Source organism: Chiloscyllium plagiosum, chromosome 5, assembly GCF_004010195.1.
Source record: "Chiloscyllium plagiosum isolate BGI_BamShark_2017 chromosome 5, ASM401019v2, whole genome shotgun sequence".
In the NCBI taxonomy this organism is placed as follows: domain Eukaryota; kingdom Metazoa; phylum Chordata; class Chondrichthyes; order Orectolobiformes; family Hemiscylliidae; genus Chiloscyllium; species Chiloscyllium plagiosum.
In genome coordinates this window covers 103,061,847-103,083,321 of record NC_057714.1, presented here as the reverse complement: position 1 = coordinate 103,083,321, position 21,475 = coordinate 103,061,847, and the positions used below count along the sequence as shown (strand labels likewise).

Here is a 21,475-nt window from a genome sequence, read left to right as displayed (position 1 = left end):
CTACTTCCCTCAAGCTCCGATCTATGACCCCCTCTGCCTCCCGAATGATCCTAAGTTCATCCAACTCCAGCTCCAGTTCCCTAGCACGGTCTTGGAGGAGCTGGAGATGGGTGCACTTCCTGCAAGCGTAATCAGCAGGGACGTCCATGGCATCCCTCACCTCAAACATGTTGCAAGAGGAACATTGCACTGCCTTCACTGCCATCCCTCTGAAAGTAACCTTTTTTAAAAAATAAAACTGGGTCTAAAGAATACAATAAGCAAAATGCAGCACTTACCTACTTACCACAACGGGTCTTATTATTTAGGTTAGAGGAGGAGGGCGGTTGGGAGACACTACCTCTGTAGTGCCTCGGGTTCTTCTCCTGCGCGCTTTTAAAGGGAAAAAAAAACCTACCCAGCTGCCCCTCTGGTCTTCGTCACTTCCCCCTGCTGCTCCCGCTCTTTCTGTAAAGAGAAAAAAAAAACCGCTGCCCGCTACCGGTAAGTAATTTTAAAACAAACTGTCTTACCTTAGCTGCTGCTTGCACTCAAAGTGACCGTTGGCGTCGAAGGGTGAGTCTGTATACTCACTGCTTTCCTTCCCGGCTGCCCCTCTGGTCTTCGTCACGTCCCCCTGCTGTGGATGTGGAAGCTTTGGAATGGGAGCAGAAGAGATCTACTAGGATGTTGCCTGGTGTGGAGGGATGGTCTTATGAGGAAAGGCTGAGGGACTTAAGACTGTTTTCATTAGAAGAAGGTTGAGAGGTGACTTAATTGAGACATATAAGATAATCAGAGGGTTAGATAGAGTGGACACTGAGGGCCATTTTCCTCGGATGGTGATGGCTAGCACGAGGGGACATAGCTTTATATTGAGCGGTGATAGATGTAGGAGAGATGTCAGAGGTAGGTTCTTTACTCAGTGGTAGGGGGGTGGAATGCACTGCCTGCAACAATAGTAGACTTGCCAACTTTTAGGGCATGTAAATGGTCATTGGATAAACGTGGATTAAAATGGGATAGTGTGAGCTAGATAGGCTTCAGATTGGTTTCACAGTTCGTTGCAACATCGACGGCCAAAGGGCCTGTACTGTGCTGTAATGTTCTATGAATGCCAAACAAAAGTGGACCCAGCACTTTTTCCTGTGGACTGCCATTTGTAATAGGCCTTCAGTCCAAGAAACAACATTCCACCATTCTCTGCCTCCTGCTGTTAACCCAATTTTGTATCCAATTGGCAAGCTAACCCTGAATCCCAGGTGAGGGCATAGTTATGCTCATGAGAGAGTCCACAGCCAGAAGGTAAAGTCTCAGAATTAAAGGATGCCAATTTATGACTGAAATGAGGATTTTAGTTTTTGAGGGTTGAATGTCCTTAGAACTCTGCCCCCACCGCACTCGGTAGTACAGAGTCATGGTATAAACTGACATAGATTCTGTATCAGTTGGGGAATTTAGGGTTATGGGAAGGAGCAGGAAAGTAGGTGTGAGGATTGTTAATTTTCCAGAAGTTGACTGACTTGTGTGGAAAATGTGCCTTTGTATACTTGTAATAATCTCCTGGGCTCTGAAAATTTTACTTTTACAAGTGTGGACCCCATTACTTCAAATGTTATTTCTTATTTGAGAGTTACAGCGAAATGAAATTCCTTCATCTTTTTTATTTTTAATTGTTGTTGAATTGAAAGTCTAAGTTTAGACATTGTGATTGAGGTCTGGTCCTGATGTTTACTGAGGTGTGATTGCGAGGCATGAGCAAATGTCTGTCAGGAAAAACCCTTCATCCCTGGAACCAGTCTAATAAATTTCATGCATACTCTCATTGGGGATCCTCCTCAAGCATTGTACCAGGCATGTGCACATTATTCCAGTTGTGAGGAAGATAGAACCTCATTAAAAATTCAGAAAAACTTCCACGCTTTTGTACACTGCCTCAATTTATGAGACCAAGCTCTGTATGCTTTCTTTATTATTCGTCCAATATCTTTCATGTCGTGTTTCAACCCCTAGATCCTGTAGTCGTCTTAGATGTGTGCCAGTTAGTTTGTATTGCATCCTCTATGCTTTCAGTTTTACATTCTATCTTGCTTCCCCTTGTGTTGGTCTATCAATGTCGTCTTGCAGTCAGTTTTTATCAACCTCTCCGTTTATCCCACACCCACGTTTGGAATAAGCAAACTGGGGATTTTAGTTTGTATTCCAATATCTAAGTCATTTTTCACAAATCAAAGAAAAGGTGCCCCAAGCACTTAGCATTGGGGAACACCACTGTCTGACATCTTCCAGTCTGTTACTTTAATTTCACAGGCTGCGCTTTAGAAATGAATATAATATGATGTCAATGTTTTTGGTGCAGCCTCTCTCTTTCCACATGAAATGATTTTGTGTGTAATTTGTAATTGCCGTGACTGAAAATAAAAGTTGTTTTTGATAGGACTTTGATAGTTGGTAATTGAATGATGGGCACTTTGGAAATAATACCAAATATTGAGTCCTTCCTATACCATTTTTGTACGTTTCATGATAGGAAGGGTTCTATTTTGTACTAATCACTCTGATCAAACTTTCTTTCAGACCCTTTCTAATGTCTGCACCATTGGCTTAGTACAGGTCTTTCTTTTCCCCTCTGTTTTTGCTTCTGTGAAGCGTTAAGGATGTTTTCTATGTTAAAGGCAAATTCAAGTTGCTGTAACAAACCTGTTATGTTTTATGGTTAATTTGTCGTGATTTCATCATGTCACATCACACCAATGCATGTTTTAGCAGACTCTGCTATTGAATTCATTATCTACCATACCTTTTATGTTAAGTCTTCATGTGCCCTGTGGATGACCTTATAACTTGAAATTCCTAATCTAATTCCTAACTCTAAACTACAAATAAATTGCAATTGTCTCAACCTAATTACCTCTCCAGTGCACACTGTGTTCTCAATGCCTGCGGAAACAACCTATTTAAATTATTTTCTATTAACACCAACAATCTGTGTGGAAATGGTACTATTCTTAAAAAGAAAGTTGCTAAATTATTTGTTCTAAAATCTCTCTTATTAACCTCTTTTCACAAAGTCAGTTAAACATTAATGTTCAAATTACTATCTTTGCTTTCTATAATTTATTTGAAGCAGAAAATTAAATTGCTTTCAGTTCACAAATCACTTTTTGGCATGAGTTTACATTCCTGTCCCTTTAGTTTCTTTCTAATTTTCTCCCCTTGCAAAAAGGCTTGAAATCTATCTTGGAATGCAGAGTCACAAATACACATTTTCATTTGAGAGTTTAATCAGTATGTGAAATCGATTTTAACCCACCCTCCATTGCTCCCTCTCCAGTCGGTTGGAGCAGTGTGTGGGAGAGGTAAAAATTGGGTCAATTGACTTAAGAGCCCTAAATTACTTTATCCTGCTGATGACCATTTTTCTGTTTCCTCATTCTGAATTGTGGAAATGTAAGTTTCGCCTTACTGAGATTAGTTACTTCAACATTGAGATCGAGCATGGAATCTTCTGTTCTGAATCTTCGCTGCTGCTCTTTACGATAGATTTATGCTCTAGTCTCCAATGCTACTGCTGCACTGCCAAATTATTAAATTAGCTGCATAAAAACATTTTTGAAAACTTGCTGTTTAACAAGTTTTCATTCACAAATTCAAATTGCTTAGTCTTTGTTTAATTATGGAACGTTTTAAAAGCTTTATTCTTCAACTGATGTATCAGCTTCCATTGGAATTACAGATTATTTTGTTTTTTTTTATCTGCAGAATATACCTGGAATTCAAAACATGAATAAGCTACCAAATCAATTTCAGACATCTGTTCAACGCAATAGCAATCTTCGTGAATTGCCTATTGCGCCTCATAACAGTAGTGTAAGACATCATCGCCCTTTGTCAGCTCCTGCTGCTCAAACTGCATCAGTTTCTGGGACTAAACCCACAGCCTCAGTTGTAACCTCTTCACGTGTGAAACAGACTGCTCAAAGTGCACCTTCTCTTCAAGGTTCCCCAGGGGTGAGGGTGCCGCAGAAGAACTTGCAGCAAAAAATCAAGAAACAAAAGCCCATGTCACAGGATTCTACAGTAATAGAGGTCAGAATTTTCTCAAACATATTTGTCAACTAATTCTTTGAAACTCTGCAAAAGTTAGTTGAAAATAATTAGTGGATTCAAGCAGGGTGACTGATTTCAGATTCTCAATTTTATTCATGTGAAATGTACAACAGTTGGTATTAAGAATTGCGTGAGCTTGACAAAATGGAAGGTAATATCAATAGTTTATCTTTTAAACTGATTATTTCACTAATGCTTTGTATTATCAGTTTTGGATGAAATTGTTGGTACAGTTTAAGTGCGAGAAACACATTTTGCATTTCTGTCATGGCAGAGTATGCCGAGTTGCCTACAAGCCTAGGTCTATATTTATGCAAAATCACCGAGTTTCAATGTGAGTGAGCCACCATTCAAATTTTTTTCATGTTTGCTTAATTTAGTGTAGGATGAGTAAAGAAATTTATGATGATTTTTGACCATATTAGATTAATTGTTTGCTCATTACCTTAATGATATGACAGCTCTTCAGAATTTGCTTTGTATTCAGCTTGTATCACTTGTGAAATTGAGTCCACTGTAACCAAACAGAGATTTTTACTGGCTAGCAATCATTTGTTTCTTTTGTAGTTAAAGATTCAGGTGTTAAAGTGTGGGATTTGTTTTATGGCCATATAAGCAGCTTGTTAATTTGAGCAACCATGCGATAGTGCGGTTAGACCTACAGCCTTGGGGCCTCAGGCAGTCACCCATTTCGATCAAAGTGACCCATTTCTAACAGGGAGTGTATCTTAGAAATTGTGAATTGTTGCACTGTCGTACCGTGAAATCTGAATGACTTGATTTTTTTGGAAACTTCAGCTGACAAAATATCACTTGCGTGATAGTGCTGAAAAGGGAGACATGTTGCTGAAGCTTTTTCATCAGGACAAATGCAAAATCTCAAATGTTCCCAACAGTTTTCACTGTTGTGGAAAATGAATGTTAACTGGTTGCTGAATCAGAGTTGAATTTTCAATGTCACAGGAAGAGGAGTTAGGAGTGTAAGTACTCAGACTCCTGGATAATTGTTCAAATGCACAAGACATGCTCATAATTTTAGAGTTCATAGAGACTGTGTGCCTGTGTGTGAATGTATGTCGCTTCTGTCAAGTGTGAATGAGTCTAAGGATTATTTTAGATTGGTTGTTAGCTTAGCAGTTAGTGCATTCAGGATCTACATTCCCTGTAATTTTCTACTGCATGGTACTGCAAGGTCCTTGCATAACAGAGGCTTCCAAAATTGGACATTCCCCCTTGCAGCTTAGGGGAAAGGTCACTCAAGATTGATCAGTAAGTGCGGGCCAGTTGTGGAATCACATTGAAGAGTGGATGCTTCATTTCAAATTTCACTTTGAAATTGCAGGCAACTTATGAATTTGGAGCAGGAAAAGCTATTGGACCCCTTGAGCCTGTTCTGCCCCCCACTAAGACAATGGCGGGTCAAAGGAGCATGATAGTTTTTTGAAGGGGTTGCACCTTAAATTTTAGTTCAACTTTAGCCCCACAGTCCTGGTCTGCAGTCCAAACAGTGGGTCAATGGAGGGGACTGTCTGCCCCTCTTTCGCATTTGCAACCATGCTCTGATGTTCCTGGAGAGGGAGCGTGCAGTGCTCACCAGCACAATATAAGGTGTTTAGAGACTGGTGGGCATCACGCAGCACCAATATTGTTTGAATTTTGTAAATCTCGGTGTAAAAGCTTCTGTTCAATTATTAATTTGTGTTATTTGATATGGTGCCCCAGCAATAGTTGATTTTAACTATTTTGATGAAGAGCTTTTGCCCGAAACGTCGATTTCACTGCTCCTTGGATGCTGCCTGAACTGCTGTGCTCTTCCAGCACCACTAATCCAGAATATTTTTGACTTCCCTATTGAAAGAGTTGAGGGATGTTTACTCTGCGTCTAACACCATGCTGCCCCTGTCCTGGGAATCTTTGATGGAGACAGTGTTCAATGAGCTTTACTTTCAGTTTGCTTTCATATTAAAACCGTAGTGGAGCTTTACTCGGTACCTAACCCTGTTTTGTACTGGTCCTGAGAGTATTTATTTGATGGGAACAGTGTCAATGGAGCTTCGTTTTCAGTTTAAAAGTGTAGAGGGCCTGTTGCTTCCTCTGTGATAACAATTTGGTAATCAGAGTTGTCTTGCCACTCAGTTAGATGCCCATCCATAATTACCATTCTATTGAGTGGCTTGCTAGACCATTTCAGAGATAAGTTAACAGTCAACCATATTGCTATAGGTCTGGAATCACATGAAGGTCAGACCAGATGATGATAGCAGATGTCCTTCCCTAAAAGTCATTTGTGAACCAGTTTTTTTTTTTTAAACAATGATTGATACTGGTGAACTACATGGTCCCCATTGCACTTATTTATTTTATTAAATTCAAATTTTACCAGTGCCATTTGGGCCCATCTGAGGACCCATGTCCTCACATCATTAGCCTGGATCTCTGTACCACTAATCCAGTCATGTAACCACCACTCCCATTATCTGGTTGTTAGCATATTACTGTTTGTGGAAGCTCTTCTGTGTGTGGTTTGGCAGCTGCATTCCTTAAATTATAACCATGGCCAAATTTTAAAAATGCATCATTAGTTGTAAAGTGCCTTAAGATATCCTGTGATTGTGAAATGTGTTGTAGAATCCAGGTCTCTGGAATTTTTTGTACAATCACTTCTACTTCTCTATCATGGAGTTTATTTCCAGATATTGATCATTCTTTAAATAAATAACTTGCTGACATCACTTTGGCTAGGTTCATTATGTCCACCTTGAACTAATTACGTAGTTTCCTTTTTAGTATGTTTATTGCATATGGCATTGTCGCTAAAACAATCAATTCTTGGTGTTAAGAGCCTTGTGCTGCCTCCTTGAATCACAGTAGTTAATCTGGTAAAGGTATTTCCACAGTGCTGTCAATGAGGAAATATAAAGATTTGGCCCCTACCAATTTAGAAATGTTAACATATCCAAGTCTGACACTTAGAAAACCAACCCTGTCTCATTTTAAGCATTAATTAGTTGCAGCAGGCGATTGAACTATAGAGAAGCCCAAAATAGTCTTTCATTATCTGAGGCCAGCCCAGTTTGGATTCCGTTAAGAAGCTCTTGACCTCATTACAGATTTTGTTCAAATATGAACAAAACTGCTGAATTCCAGAGGTGAGGTGAAAGTTACAACCCTTGGCATCAAGGCTGCATTTGACTGAGTGCGGTATCAAGGAGCCGTCGCAAAACTGGAATCAGTGGAAATTAGGGAAAGCTCTCCACTGGTTACAGTCATGCCTGGCAAATAGCAAGATGGTTTTGGTTATTGAAGACAGTCATCTCAGCTCCAAGGCATCTCTGAAGGAGATCCTCAAGGAAGTGCTCTCGGCCCAACCATCTTTAGCTGTTTCATCAGTAACTTTCCCTCCATCATAAGGTCAGAAGTGAGGATTTTCGCCAATGATTGCCAACATTCAGCACCACTTGCGGTGACTCAGATACTGAAGAAGCCCATGTTCAAACGTGTACATCCTGGATAATATCCCAGGCTTGAGCTGACAAGTGGCAAGTAACATTTGCAGAACACAAATGCCAGGCTGTGACTATCTTCAATAAGAGGCAATAATTACCTTTACATTCAATGGCGTCGCCATCACCGAATCCCGACTATCAACATCCTGTGAGGTTACCATTGGCCTGAAACTTAACTGGACTTGCCATATAAATACATTAGCTACAAGAACAGGCCAGAATCGAGAAATACTGCAAAGTGTAATTCACGAACTGACACACTAAAGCTTGTCCCCACCGTTTACAAGGCACAAGTAAGAAGTGTGATGGAGTACTCCCCACTTGCCTGGGCAGGTGCAGTTCCAGCAGCGCTCAAGAAGCTTGACGCCATTCAGGACAAAGCAGCTTGCTTAATTGGGTCCACATCCACAAATGATTATTCAATCTACATCAACACTCGGTATACACTGTTGCTACTATCTACAAGATGTACCACAGAAATTCACCAAAGATCCATTGACAGTGATGGTCACACTCCACAAATAAACTTTGAAAAATAAAATCAATAAGTATGCCCCCTCAGACTGCACATAAACAACCTGAACTTTCCTCCCCATCAGTGTCATGGTGAGCTTCCTGCATTGGTCTTTTCTCCATCCTCAAGTCAAAAGTGATGAAGTGCATGCCTCTCCTTAGCACTTAAGGCTGATGATTAGAATTTTACCCAATTTCTGAAGTTTATACATGGTCAGAATATTGTTGGAGGCCAAAGCCAAAAGGAGGATGCTTTCATGGCAAACTACAATGAAAAATAATCCAGAGGTAACACAGTCCTCTTCAATGTAGAGATCTGATACAGACTGGCTAATCTCTTGCCAGCACATCTCTCGCCACCAACCCCTTTTTTCTTTAACAGTAATCCCTGTCTTTACTGGTTTCAAATCCCACAACTCCCTTACAGTACTGTGGGCTTATCTACACCAGATTTACAGCAGTGGTTCAAGCAGGGAATAAAGAGATACAGACCATGTGCAGGCAGGTGAGATTAGTTTAGAATGGCAGCATGGTTGGCACAGACATGGTGTGCTGAAGGGTCTGTTCCTGGCTGTACTGTTGTATGATCTATGTAAGAAGGTAGCTCACTACCATCTTGTTAGGGGCAGTTTGGGATGGGCAATAAGAGCTAGCTCACCCAGTGATGCCTGCATTCTGTTGAGGAATTTTTAAAATTGGTCAGCTATTGGGGATATTTAGTATACACTCAGTCTTTGCTAGGGTTACTTGGCTGGTTAGCTGCTTTGTGATGCTGAGTGATCCAACAGTACGTTCAATTCCCGTACCAGCTGAGATCATCATAAAGGTCCTGCCTTACGTATGTTGGTCCTCAAGTTAACTGCCACGAGTTATCTGTCTAATGAGAGAGTCAACCTATGGTCCTCTGAGACTATGGTGACTTTATTGTTCCCTTATGGTGGCAAAGATAATGAAAATTGTTCTCGAAGTAATAATATGCAAAAATGCTTTGTAGATTTCTGAGTTAATGTTATGTGGAGAGATTGTGCAGCTATCTGGTATGTGGGCAGATGTCACTTCTGTTTCACTCAACTATGAGAAGGAAGTAGAGTGATATAGGTAATGAGAATGATCCACCAGAAATGGAGAGAAGGTCATGGAGAATGATTGACTTAGCGTATTAGCTTCCATTAATTTAGTAAAAGTTCACGTCATGTCCCTGCTCACTCTTGAAAAATTACAAAATCACAAAACATAATATACTAAATAAGACAATTTCATTCAAGCAATAAATTTTAAGTTGCGTTGAGGCATTCAGTATTTTTTGTTGAAACACTTTGCATACTGCATTTGGCAGGTATTTTAAATCGGTGCCTTTCTGCATGCTATCTTGGGCTTGGCTGTTTTAATTGACTGTGTTGTGTAGGAGCTAAAGACAAAGTCTGATCTCTATTCCAAGGCAATCAATTCTCAGATTCCTGTTCTCAGTGGAAGAGCTCCACAGGGGGATCCTTCAATAAAGGTCGTGTTTAATTGCTGATTGCTAAAGAATTGAGCACCTTGCCACTTGCAACTTCGGGATCAATTCCAGAAAGGGAGTGTTAATTTATCTATAAAATGGCTGGTGGAGAAATATGTTCAGGAAATTACTTTGCATAAAAATGCTTTTGGCTCTTCCCCAAACTCTATAAATAAGCACTCTGTTATAATTTATTTCAGTAGACAGGCAAGTTCCAGCTTTCTGAAATGACAGAAGACTTTATTTGGTGCATCTTCTTCATTGTGGAGTGCTTTGTCTACAAGCAGTGTAAGTTGCTCTCTGTTCCACAGGAATTGGCATCTGTGCTGAAATGTGGAATTTGGCAATCAGGCATAGTTTTGATCTGTGTTGCCTGTAGTTCTTTTCTAACTGCAAATATCTACAAAATTCAATTCTTGTGGCCTATTCATGTATCACCTTGCTTTTTTTTTCAGTTTCCACTTTCTCCAGCTCCAGCCAATTTAAGGGAATTGCTTTGTCCGCCGAGTAAATGTATCATATAGTGTAATTCAGTTCCAGTGATTGATCAATGAGTGATAATGAAATGAGGAGCTCACTGATAAATAATAGGAGCAGAATATCCATTGGTCAACCTATGATGCCACTTCTCCCGGTGGGTTGAAGAATTTCCCTCGAGCAAGATACTAGCTGACATTCTAATCTAAACATGAACTCAATGCTGAAGAATGCGCATTTGAAAATTGCGCAGGCAGACATCTAAGAACCCCGATCTCAACATGTCACATTTTTGACAGCAGATACTTGTTCACTTCAGGCATCTACCAGTTTTGTCTTCGAGTCTCTGTGTTATCTTTTGTATGAAGTTCAGATGGCTATGTTGTTTGGGAATATACCGGAATTATTTGAATACATTAGACAAATTGGTCTAACTTTACTATTTTTGACAATTTCAAAAACTGTGCCCAGCAATTGGCATGTAGAAGTGACCTCATCTAAAGGGTAGTACCAGCACTTCTGAAATAATCATGCAGGCATTGTCTTTGTCGTGCTTATTTTTTTGTTCAAACCAGCCTTCCCTACCCCAGTCAAAGACGTCCTCTTAATAAAAGTGAAATTCATTGTACTTCCCAGTATTATGGAGTACGTTAGACAGTACATTGTATTCAAATCCACAAATCAGAAAGATGCTGACAGATATGTCTTGCTTCTCCCAGTTCTCATCTTGGAATTGAAAGTGAAGCAGTGGTGTGAATTTTGGCTACCTAACCCATATGTTTTCCATGAAAGACACCGTAAGATGTAGGGTTGGTGTATTCAGTGCTAATTTTGTTTTAATGGTATGAGAAAGTTACAACAAAACTACTTTTTTAAACTCTGCAATTTAATTTTTCAGAGAATGTGAAGACTCAATACTTATACTACAAATGGCCGTTATTAAATTTTTAAAACGTTGTCTATCTCTTAGGTCCTTCTGTTTATCCGAAACAGTTGGTCTGCTGTTTGTATGTGATTGAAATTTAAGTTATAGCTCCTGCTTTGCACTTCCTGTGGTAAACTTTGCATGTCTCTGAGGATTATTCAGTTTGATGAAAGAGCATTGCTGTTTCTTGCTATGCTATCAGGTAACCTTTAGAGGCTGCCACACTGTATGAAACACTGGCTAAGTGAAAATCTGCATTCAAAAGCCTACAGAACTTTTCACCTGTCAATTGTGCTACTGACCACAGCATCACTTGACTAAGTCCCAATATTGCTCAGGGCATATCTCTTCACAACTAATTAAGTTCCATTAAAGCACCAACAATAAAATAATAATTTAATTAAGTTGACTTTTCCTTCAAGACTGTGACTAAAAATTCTATATAAAGGATGCACATTCACAATTTAACTAAATTGTAATTGAGTAATATGCACAGGTTGTTGATTTAAAATTGACAAATTTATCAACAAAACTTAGAGTCACAGGTGTACAGCATGGAAATAGACCCTTTGGTCCAACTCGTCCATGCTGACCAGGTATTCTAAATTCATCTCGTCCCATGAGCCAGCATTTGGCCCATATTCCTCTGAATCCTTCCTATTCACATACCCATCCAGATGCCTTTTAATTGTTATAATTGTACCGACCACCACTTCCTCTGGCAGCTTATTCCATAAATGCATCACTCTTTGCCTCTTAGATCCCTTTTATATCTTCCTCCTCTCTCCTTAAACCTCTGCCCTCTAGTTTTAGACTCCCCCCAACCCAGCAAAAAGACCTCGCCTATTTGTTCTATCCATGCCCCTCATTTTATAAACTTGTAAGGTCATTCCTCAGCCTCCAAAGCTCCAGGGAAAATAGCCTCAGCCGATTCAGCCTCTCTCTACAGCTCAAATCCTCTGACCCTGGCAGCATCCTCGTACATCTTTTCTGAACCCTTTCAAGTTTCACAACGTTTTTCTTCTAGGAGAATTGCACAGAGTACAACATGATCTTGATCAGATGGGCCAGTGGGTCAAGGATTGACTGTTGGAATTTAATTTAGATACATGTGGAGTGCTGCATTTTGGAAAGGCAAATCAGAACAGGACTTATACACGTAATGGTAAGGTCCTGGGAGGTGTTGCTGAACAAAGAGATTTTGGAGTGCAGGTTCATAGTTCCTTGAAAGTGGAGTCACAGATAGATAAGATAGTGAAGAAGGCTGTTGGTATGCTTTCCTTTATTGGTCACTGTGTTGAGTACAGGAGTTGGGAGGTCACATTGCAGCTGTACAGGGCATTAGTTCAGCCAGCTTTTGCCTTTGTCTTTTCCGGTGTCTAGGTCGATGCCAGATAATCTGAATCGTTTCATTTCTTCCTTGAGACTTCTTGGTGATTGGTAAGGCTGAATGACTCACTAGGCAATTTCAGAGGGCAGTTGAGAGTCACATTGCTCTGTGTCTGGAGTCACATGTATGATAGAACAAGTGAGAATGGCAGATTTCCTCCAATTTCCTTCCCTTTAAGCTATTAGTTTTTCCAACAATTGGCAATGATTTCATGGTCATCCATAGATTCTTAATACCATTTTTGTAGAACTTCTGGTATTTTGCATATTTTCCCTACTTAATACAAATGGCAAGTGTTCATTTTAGCTTACTATTTCTTCAGCTTGGCTTGTTTGTTTCCAGTAACATCTTTGATGTTCCACATTTCCAATAAATAGTTTCTTTCACTAAGCTTCATTAACGTGTGAAAGTCAGAATCTAAATACCTCGTGAATGCTCCAGTACTAGTTTAACACAGTGAAGTTGGGGACTTGGGGCAGTATAATTAATGAATTATGCCAAAGGAAAAAAGCAAGAACTGCAGATGCTAGAAAAATGAAATAAAAACTGAAAAAGCTGGAGGAATTCAGCAAATCTGGCAGCATTTTTGGAGAGAAAGCAGAGCTGATGATTTGGGTCACTGAATGCTTTCCCTCCACAGATGCTGCCAGACCTGCTGAACTCTCCAGATATTTCTTCCTTTGTTAATGAGCACTTCCATTTGAGAGCCAAAAAGCTGGCATAAGAAGTTTCCAGGTCCTGAAAAAGATTACACAAGAAACATTGCTAATTTTTTTGAAGGTTATTTTGAGTTCCAGTAGTGAGATTCTTTTGATCCTAAAATCAATTCTTGAGCATTCCTTGGTGAGAGCGCACTCCATTTTCATGACCACAATCAAATTGTGAAGCCATAACACTGTCACTTGACCTCTCCTTTCCAAGTTGATCTTGCACCAAAAAATTAAAATTGGGCTTAGGATTCTGAATGGTTTTTCACAGGTGTCAAATAAAAAGTTAATTAAACACAAACAATGGTGTTATGAAGAGTGACTTGCGTGCAAACTACTGTTCTGTGCAAACTAATTACAGTAACCATAAGGTTCAAAATAAACTTAACTGGTAATAGATATTTTCTTTTACTCACTTTTGCAATCTGCCATTTGCTTAGCTCTCACTTTAAGGAAGCAAGATAGAAGAAATCTACATGGAGGTTATTATGCAGAATTTGGATGCTGGCCAGGAATTTCCAAGCCAGGAAAAAGAAATACAGTTTTTTTTCTTTTTGTATTATTAGTTTTCCCTTGACCTAAAAAAAAAGTGCCCCAGCTTTAATTTTTGAATTTTATAAAATTAGTAAATGCTGAAAAATTAGAACACAAAGATGGGGGAAGAAAAGGTAAAGTGTTATAATACCTGCTAACTAAAGCACAACAGTGCTGTCCTTCACCTGCCCTCCACAAAGCAGTATGAATTCAAAAACATTAAGAGGAAGATATTTGCATTTCTGAACTTCCTGTGGAGTCCTGGCATTTCATTTTTCTCCTGTAATAGTTCTGCCCTAACAATAAAGAATATAAATGCAATTGAGGGAACCTTATTGGGGGCACCAAGAGTTTTAAAATGGACCAATTGGGGAACAAGACAGAAGTAAGGAAATGAAAGAAAACTGAGGATTCTGGAAACACACAGTAGTTAGTCATCACTGGTAGCAAATAATAAAATTATGTCTCTCGGTGTTAATGTCTATTTTAATTAATGTGGGCTTTTGACAGGTTGTGTCCTCCATATGATTGCATTGGTTTCTATCTTACTCAGAAGCATCAAGAACACACATCTTTTAGAGAAGCTCTGTTCAGTCAGCTAGATTTGAGCATCTTAACAATACCATGAAATCAGTAGATCAATAAGGTTTAACTGTGACTAAAAAGAGGACCTGCTGAGTTCATTTGTGTTCAAAATCTTGATTCACCTGCACCATTGAAGCTGAGGTACCTTACCTTTAATGACTGCTGTTGTTAGCCCGTGTGTTTTTGGGCCCACTCTTTTCAGCAGTTTTACAGCCATTTAAACAATTGAAAACTACTTAAATTGATAATATGAAGCTGCCAAATAAATAATCAGTGAGTGGGTCTCCTATTGGTTTCCATCAGATAATCCAGAGGTCCCAACATTACTGATGCCAACTTCAACTAAATTCACTCCACGGCTGGAGACACAGGATACTGCACAGACTGTGGGATCTGACAGCATTGTGGTATTGTTCTGGAGACATTGTGGGCGGCACCGTGACACAGTGGTTAGCACTGCTGCCTCACAGCACCAGAGACCTGGGTTCAATTCCCGCCTCAGGCGACTCTCTGTGTGGAGTTTGTACATTCTCCCCGTGTCTGCGTGGGTTTTCTCCTGGTGCTCCGGTTTCCTCCCACAATCCAAAAATGTGCAGGTGAGGTGAATTGGCCATGCTAAATTGCCCGTGGTGTTAGGTGAAGGGGTAAATGTAGGAGAATGGGTCTGGGTGGGTTACGCTTCGGCAGGTCGGTGTGGACTTGTTGGGCCAAAGGGGCTGTTTCCACACTAAGTAATCTAATCTGATCTAAGACTAGTCCTGCACAGCTTGTGATGCCTTTAGCCAAGCTGTTCTTATACGGCTGCAACTCTGGCATCAGCATGATGATGTGGAAAATTTCCTGGATATCTCCTCAAAACAAAAAGCAGGACAAATTCAATCTGACCAATTACTGCTCCATCAGTCTATTCCCAGTGATCAGTAAAGCGATGAGATCGTCAACGGTGTATTCAAGAAGCTCTTGGTTAGCAATAACCTGCATACTGATGCTCCATTTGAATTTTTCCAGGCTGACTCTGCTGACCTTATTACAGGCTTAGTTCAAACATGGACAAAAGACCTGAACACCAATGGTGAACTGAGAGTGACTTCCCTTGAGATAAAGACATGTTTTGACTCCAACAAAATTCCACTTGTTGGAGTCCAATCTGTCTCAAAGAAAAGTGGTTCATGCTGTTGAAGGTTAATTATCCAAGTCCCAGGACATCATTAAAGGAGTTCCTTGGGTCTTTGGGTAGCCTCCTTGGCCCAATCATCATCACCTGCTTCATCAATGACCATTCTTTCATCACAAGTTCAGAGTGGGGTTTTGTTTTTTCTGATCGCGTAGTGATGAATACCATTTGCAACTCCTCAGATACTGATACATGCATATCCAAATGCAACAAGACTTGGACAATGTTCAGGCTTGGGTTGATGTTGCAAATGACATTGCATGGTAATTGCTTACATGTGCAATAACCACCTCCCACAGAAGTGAAACCATCCATCTTCACTTGACGCTCAATGGCCATGCTATTGCTGAATTCCCCACCATCATCATTCTTGGGGTGATACTATTGACCAGAAATTGAACTGAACTAGCCATCTAAGCACATTATCTGCAAGAGCAGTTCAGAGGCTGGTCCTGGTTCTGTGGCGAGTAACTCACCTGATACTTCAAATCCTGTAAGCCATGTATAAACCACCCATCAAGAGTGTGATGGATCGCTGTCCACTTGCCTGGATGAGTATAGCTCTAACAATACTCAACACTATTTTTTGGATAAAGGATATTTTTTGGAGTTTGGGTCTGTTCTGATCTATTATGGCCCTTTGGAAAACAACTTGGTTTAACCTGATCAGGCCTGTCACTTCAGATTGCCTGCCATGTCAACACATCGCTATGCTCCAGGGCTAAAATCTCTGTCTCTGTCTTGCTGCGATGCTCCAGCAAAGCTCAACACAAGCTGAAAGAACAACACCTCATTTTCCACTTGGGATCTCTGCAGTCTTCTGGGCTCAATATTGAGTTGAATAATTTTATGGCTTAGTACCTCGTCCCATTTCCTTATCCCAACCCCATACACTAGGTCTTGTCATCATGTGGGCTACTACCACAAACCCACCCATTGTCATCTCCTAATGGTCCCTGTCAGTCGCAATTCATTATCCCAGGCTTTCCTTTATCTGCCCAACAGTTTTGCCTTTTCTATGGGCCCCATCTTTTTTTTTTAAACTCCTTACCCCGCCCCAGCCTTTTCACATATATATCAACCTTTTCCTACCTACAATCAGTTCTGAAGAATCATCACTGGACCAGAAATATTAACTCTGCTTTCTATCTACAGATGCTGCTGAGTTTTTCCAGCAATTTCTGGTTTTCTTTAATATATGCAGACATGTTGAGTTCGACCTTTTGAGAAAAATAACTTGATCCGTTTGGGCCACGCAAAATTTTTCCAAAGGTCCCAAAGTCAGCATGTCTACAGGACTGGTTAAGTCTGCTTCAGTCTTCGGGTATACAGAGAAGGGATATCTGATCTGTGCAAAATATTTCTTCAAAGTCTCTTCTATTTCAAAGTGCAGTTTTCTGATTGTTAATTTCCATTCTTTCTTACTCCCATCCTCTGAGACCATAATTTACTTCAGAAACTTTATTTTTAAATAAACAAATGTTTTGATTTTATATTTCATCATGGTTTATTCAAAAATTTATTTGGTGCCCCTTTTTTTTCTGTCAGTTGAAGGTTTAAAACATTTACCCATAACCTTGGCCTATCACTAATCTGCACAACTTAATGCCTTGTCTTTCAATTTGGTGCCATCTTTTATTTTCCTTAGTTTGCTATGGATGATTCTTCCTTCTCAATTTTTTTTATTCAGACATGGGATGAGCGTGTCAGCTACAATGTATTGCTCATTCCTAATTGCCCAGAGGGCAGTTAAGTGTGAATCACATTACTTTGAAGTCTGGAGTCACATGTAGACCAGATCAGGTAATGATGACAATTTCCAACCCTAAAGGATGTTTGTGACCTAGATGGGTTTTTCTGGAAATTGGCAGTAGCTTCATGGCATCATCATCAGCAGATTTTTATTGAATTTAAATTCATCCATTTGCTAGGTGGGGCTTGAACCCGTGTCCCCAGAACATTATTTATGTCACTGGATTAATAGTCCAGCAATAATATCCATGAGGCTGTCGCCTCCTCTTATGTTGAGAAAGGATTCTTGAAGAAGGGCTTATGCCCGAAACGTCGATTCTCCTGTTCCCTGGATGCTGCCTGACCTGCGCTTTTCCAGCAACACATTTTCAGCTCTGATCTCCAGCATCTGCAGACCTCACTTTCTCCTGTTGAGGAAGATAGACAATTCTTTCTCATTACTACTTCTCTAAATATTATCTTCATAAATATCTACTGACCCGACTTAAATTGATCTTAGTCAACTTTGTTGTCCGACCTCTGTGCAGGGATTACTTTTGTTTTCGCAATTTCAGTCCCAAGTTTCTTGCCTTCAGACAATTTAGCATGCAATGATCACTCTTCCTGAAAGAATCATTTGCTGTGAGGTTAATAATTAATTCTATCTCACTATTCATCTCCAAGTCTAAAATCGTCTCTTCCACAGTATTATTTCAAGAAAGTATCCTGCATACATTCTTTAAACTCAATCCCCTGACTACCTTTGCCAATTGGGTTTGTCCAATCTGTAGGAAGATTAAGGCCACTCTGGATTATTGCAGAACTTCCTTGCGAGCTTTAATTACAATTTGATTTATGTTCTCTTCTACATTGTAGCTACTGTTGGGGTATCTGAGGACTGGTCCCACCTGTAACCTATGTTTTTCCTGATGTCCTTACTTATTTATAATCAAACATGTCTACATCTTTACCTTGCAAACCAGGTTCACTTTCACCACAATACTCCTCTCCTCTTTCATCAGCAGGGACACTGTCTGTCCTTTCCTTCCAGTTTTCTGAACAGTCAGGTCAATGTTCAGATCCCAGACTAGTTTATATCGAACATTCCAGTGCAGTTCAGGCCCTTCAATCCTTGATGTTGCGCTAACCTGTGAAACCAATCTGAAGCCTTTCTAACCTACACTGTTCCATTTTCATCCATATGTCTATCCAATGACCATTTAAATTACCATCCAATTACCTTGCAACCATGTCTATGTGATGGCAATCAGATCACATCCATTAATTTATGTTAATGTCATCAATCTCTTTCCAAATGCTTTATTTTGAAATCATCCGTGGGTTGTGGGCATTCCTGACAAGACCAGCAATCATTGTTCGTTCCTAATCGTCCAGAACACAGTTGAGTCATCTGGATTTCTCTGGGTCTGGCTTCACATGTAGGCCAGACGAGGAATGACAGCAGATGTTCTTACCTAAAGGATATTCATGAACTAACCACACTGTAAGTAATCTAATCTAATCTAATCTAAACAGATTTCTACAATAATTGACAATTGTTACATGGTTGCCATTAGACTAGCTTTTTATTCATGATCTTTATTGAATTCAAATTTCATGATCTGCATGGTGGGTTTTGAACCCATGTACCCAGAATATTAACACTGTGTTCTGGATTACCAGTCTAGTGACGTTTTCACGATATCACCATCTCTTTTGAAGCATCTTTACTCAGACAAAGACCTTTTACTATTTGTCCTGACAGTAGCTCTCAGCAAACTTTATGACCATTCTTTTTATTCCCTCATCAAAGTCATTTCTAGAAATTATAGAATTATGCCAATCCCTATGGCATGAGGCACACTGTGCTCTCTGTTCAATAACCCATGTTCTATCCAGGCAAACATGTCACCCTGGACATCGTGAGCTTTTATTTTGCTGTGATAGCCTTTGATGTGAAACTTTATCAAATCCCTCCTTCTTATCCACAGCACTTGTTACCACCTCAAAGAATTCCAATAGGTTGGTCCAACATGATTTCTCCTCTCAGAAAAGCAAGCTTGGCCTTCGTGTTTAGTCTTGGAACTCACTGAAGTTCTCCACTACCTCTGATTCCTTTTTATATCCATCCATGACAGCTGCTGACCCAGAAATTATACGCTTCTCCACAGAAATTGGTTGCCAGTGAAAAGGTTCATGGCAGTTTACTAAGATTCCACTGCTGGATTGTGGTGTAAAATTACAGTGGACTGTCGAAAGACTGGATGCTTCTATGAAATAGGAAAAATATGTTGTGTACATTGGGCTTGACTGGTTAGCTGTAATTTGTATACAAAAATTGAGAGAATGGCAGATATTGGATTGCAAGCTAGCCAGTTCCATATGCTTGATCAAATTCTGCTTTTCCCTTGCCAATGCTTAATATGTAGAAAATTATAAGAAAGACATACTCTTATTGTAATTAATTTACAACCATAGTTCAGTTGGTAAATTGGTTTCCAAGTTTTCTTTAAAATAACATAAATGTCAAAGAAAGTAAGTCATTAATTTTTCAAGGGATATTTACATTCATTGTATTTTGTATATCCATGTTGAATTATGAAATTTACAGTACAAAGGACTATTTAGTTCCATAGCACCGAAACAGGTCTTGGCTCATTAACTGGAACAAGAGACTTTGTTATTCTCCTGTCCTTTCCCAGTTTTCTTTAGTGTTTTTCTCTTTTGAATGAAATGGAAGAATATATACACATGAATTTTTCGTGTGCTTTTCTTGCAGGTTGTTCTGCTATAACTAGTTTCATCAGCGCAAATTGGCTATAATGTGATTGATGAAGTGTGGCCATAGTTTAGATAACATGAACTTTCTACTGAGCGGATGTAGCGATTTTCTATTAGCGATTTTCTGTAGCACAAGATTGCAGAGGAACACAACTGTCCCGTTATAGCAGAACGACCTGTGCTTGAATTACAAAAGACTGCACTTTATGGCTACTTTGAAAGCAGCAGTTACTGTGAGTAGTTGTTCGACTTTTAATTATCATCTTCGAACTAATTGCATTCTGTCGAATTGTTTCTGCAGGGAGAGAATGAACTTTTTAAAAATTTCCCAGCATCTTCCATTGTTCAGCCGGAGCTAACTTAAAGGTGTATGGATCAGCTTCACTGCCTTGCTGCACCACTGCATTCCATCTCTCGGAGTTCTGGCTGTGACATTGTCTTAATGTGCAGTTTGACTTCAACAATTTTTTTGTATTTTCTGCACTTAAGTAGGCAGTTTCAAAATTGTGTAAAACCAATTTTGTAAATAGTTTAATTTTGTGTGTCTGAATTTATTAATGTTTTTTTTCATTAGCCTACAGATGAAGATGAGGAAACACGAGTATATCGTTTGAAAATTGAAGAGCAGAAAAAACTCAGAGAAGAAATTCTGAAACAGAAGGAACTCCGACGTCAGCAGCAAGCCGGTGCCCGAAAGAAAGAATTGCTTGAACGTCTTGCACAACAACAGCAGCAGCAGCCGCCTGCTGCACAACAACTATCACAACTAGTAAATACCTCACAAGCTCCCCAGAACATTAACGTGTCCACACTACAAGCTGTAAGCCTAGTACAGCCAAACATAAAAAACAGACTATTCACAAAGAAACAAGTCACAGGAACACAACAGCAATTTATTAAAACTCATCAAACAGGGAATGTTATACAGGTTCAAGCAGAAATGAAAAAGAACATCAACCAAATCAAACAGGTCAGACCTGCACCTTTAAATCAATTTCAGTTTCCAAAAGTTGTTCAGTCTAAACCTGTTAACTTACCAGGATCTAGCATGCAATGTGGAAAGGTGATTGTCCCTTCAGTCAAGACTCCAGAATTGAAACCTGGTGTGAAACGGACTGTAATGCAAAGGATGAACAGTGGAGGAGGGGATGGGCCTCACATTAATCCCAAAATAAGAGTCCTCAAGCTTCCAACTATGGTAAGACCTAGGTTTCTTTGTACATATGCATTGTGCAATTGCTAGAAAGAAAGCCAATTTTGTTTTAACTTTGACAGTGATAACCTCGGTTTATGCAAGTCCTATCGCAGGTGCGAATATGAATGTTTGGTTTTGTATGTTTTGTTCCAGCTTTGGTTTACAATTTACTCATCTTCATTTCAAGGTTAAAATAATTTGCTAAAGCAGTTTGGTTTTAGAAGCTTGAAAAAATATCTGTTGCATCAGAAAAAAAATTGTCGCGTGATTTTGTAGAAATTTTGTCTTTAATTGTTCCTTCAGTGTCATTTTAGTGCTGAGTATACACATCTTTTTTGCCAGTGGTTCAGAGACTTCTGTTGTGCATTCA

General features: G+C 39.6%; 1 protein-coding gene across 1 annotated transcript in view; it reads left to right on the top strand.

Annotated features, from left to right (window-relative positions):
* Positions 1-21,475, top strand: part of rbm33a (RNA binding motif protein 33a) — a 159,544-nt gene that overhangs the window by 84,365 nt on the left and 53,704 nt on the right. Inside the window, exons 15-16 of the mRNA XM_043691050.1 lie at positions 3,742-4,068; positions 20,485-21,108. Of these exons, the coding sequence (XP_043546985.1) occupies positions 3,742-4,068; positions 20,485-21,108 (951 nt within the window). The remainder of the gene's footprint in view (positions 1-3,741; positions 4,069-20,484; positions 21,109-21,475) is intronic.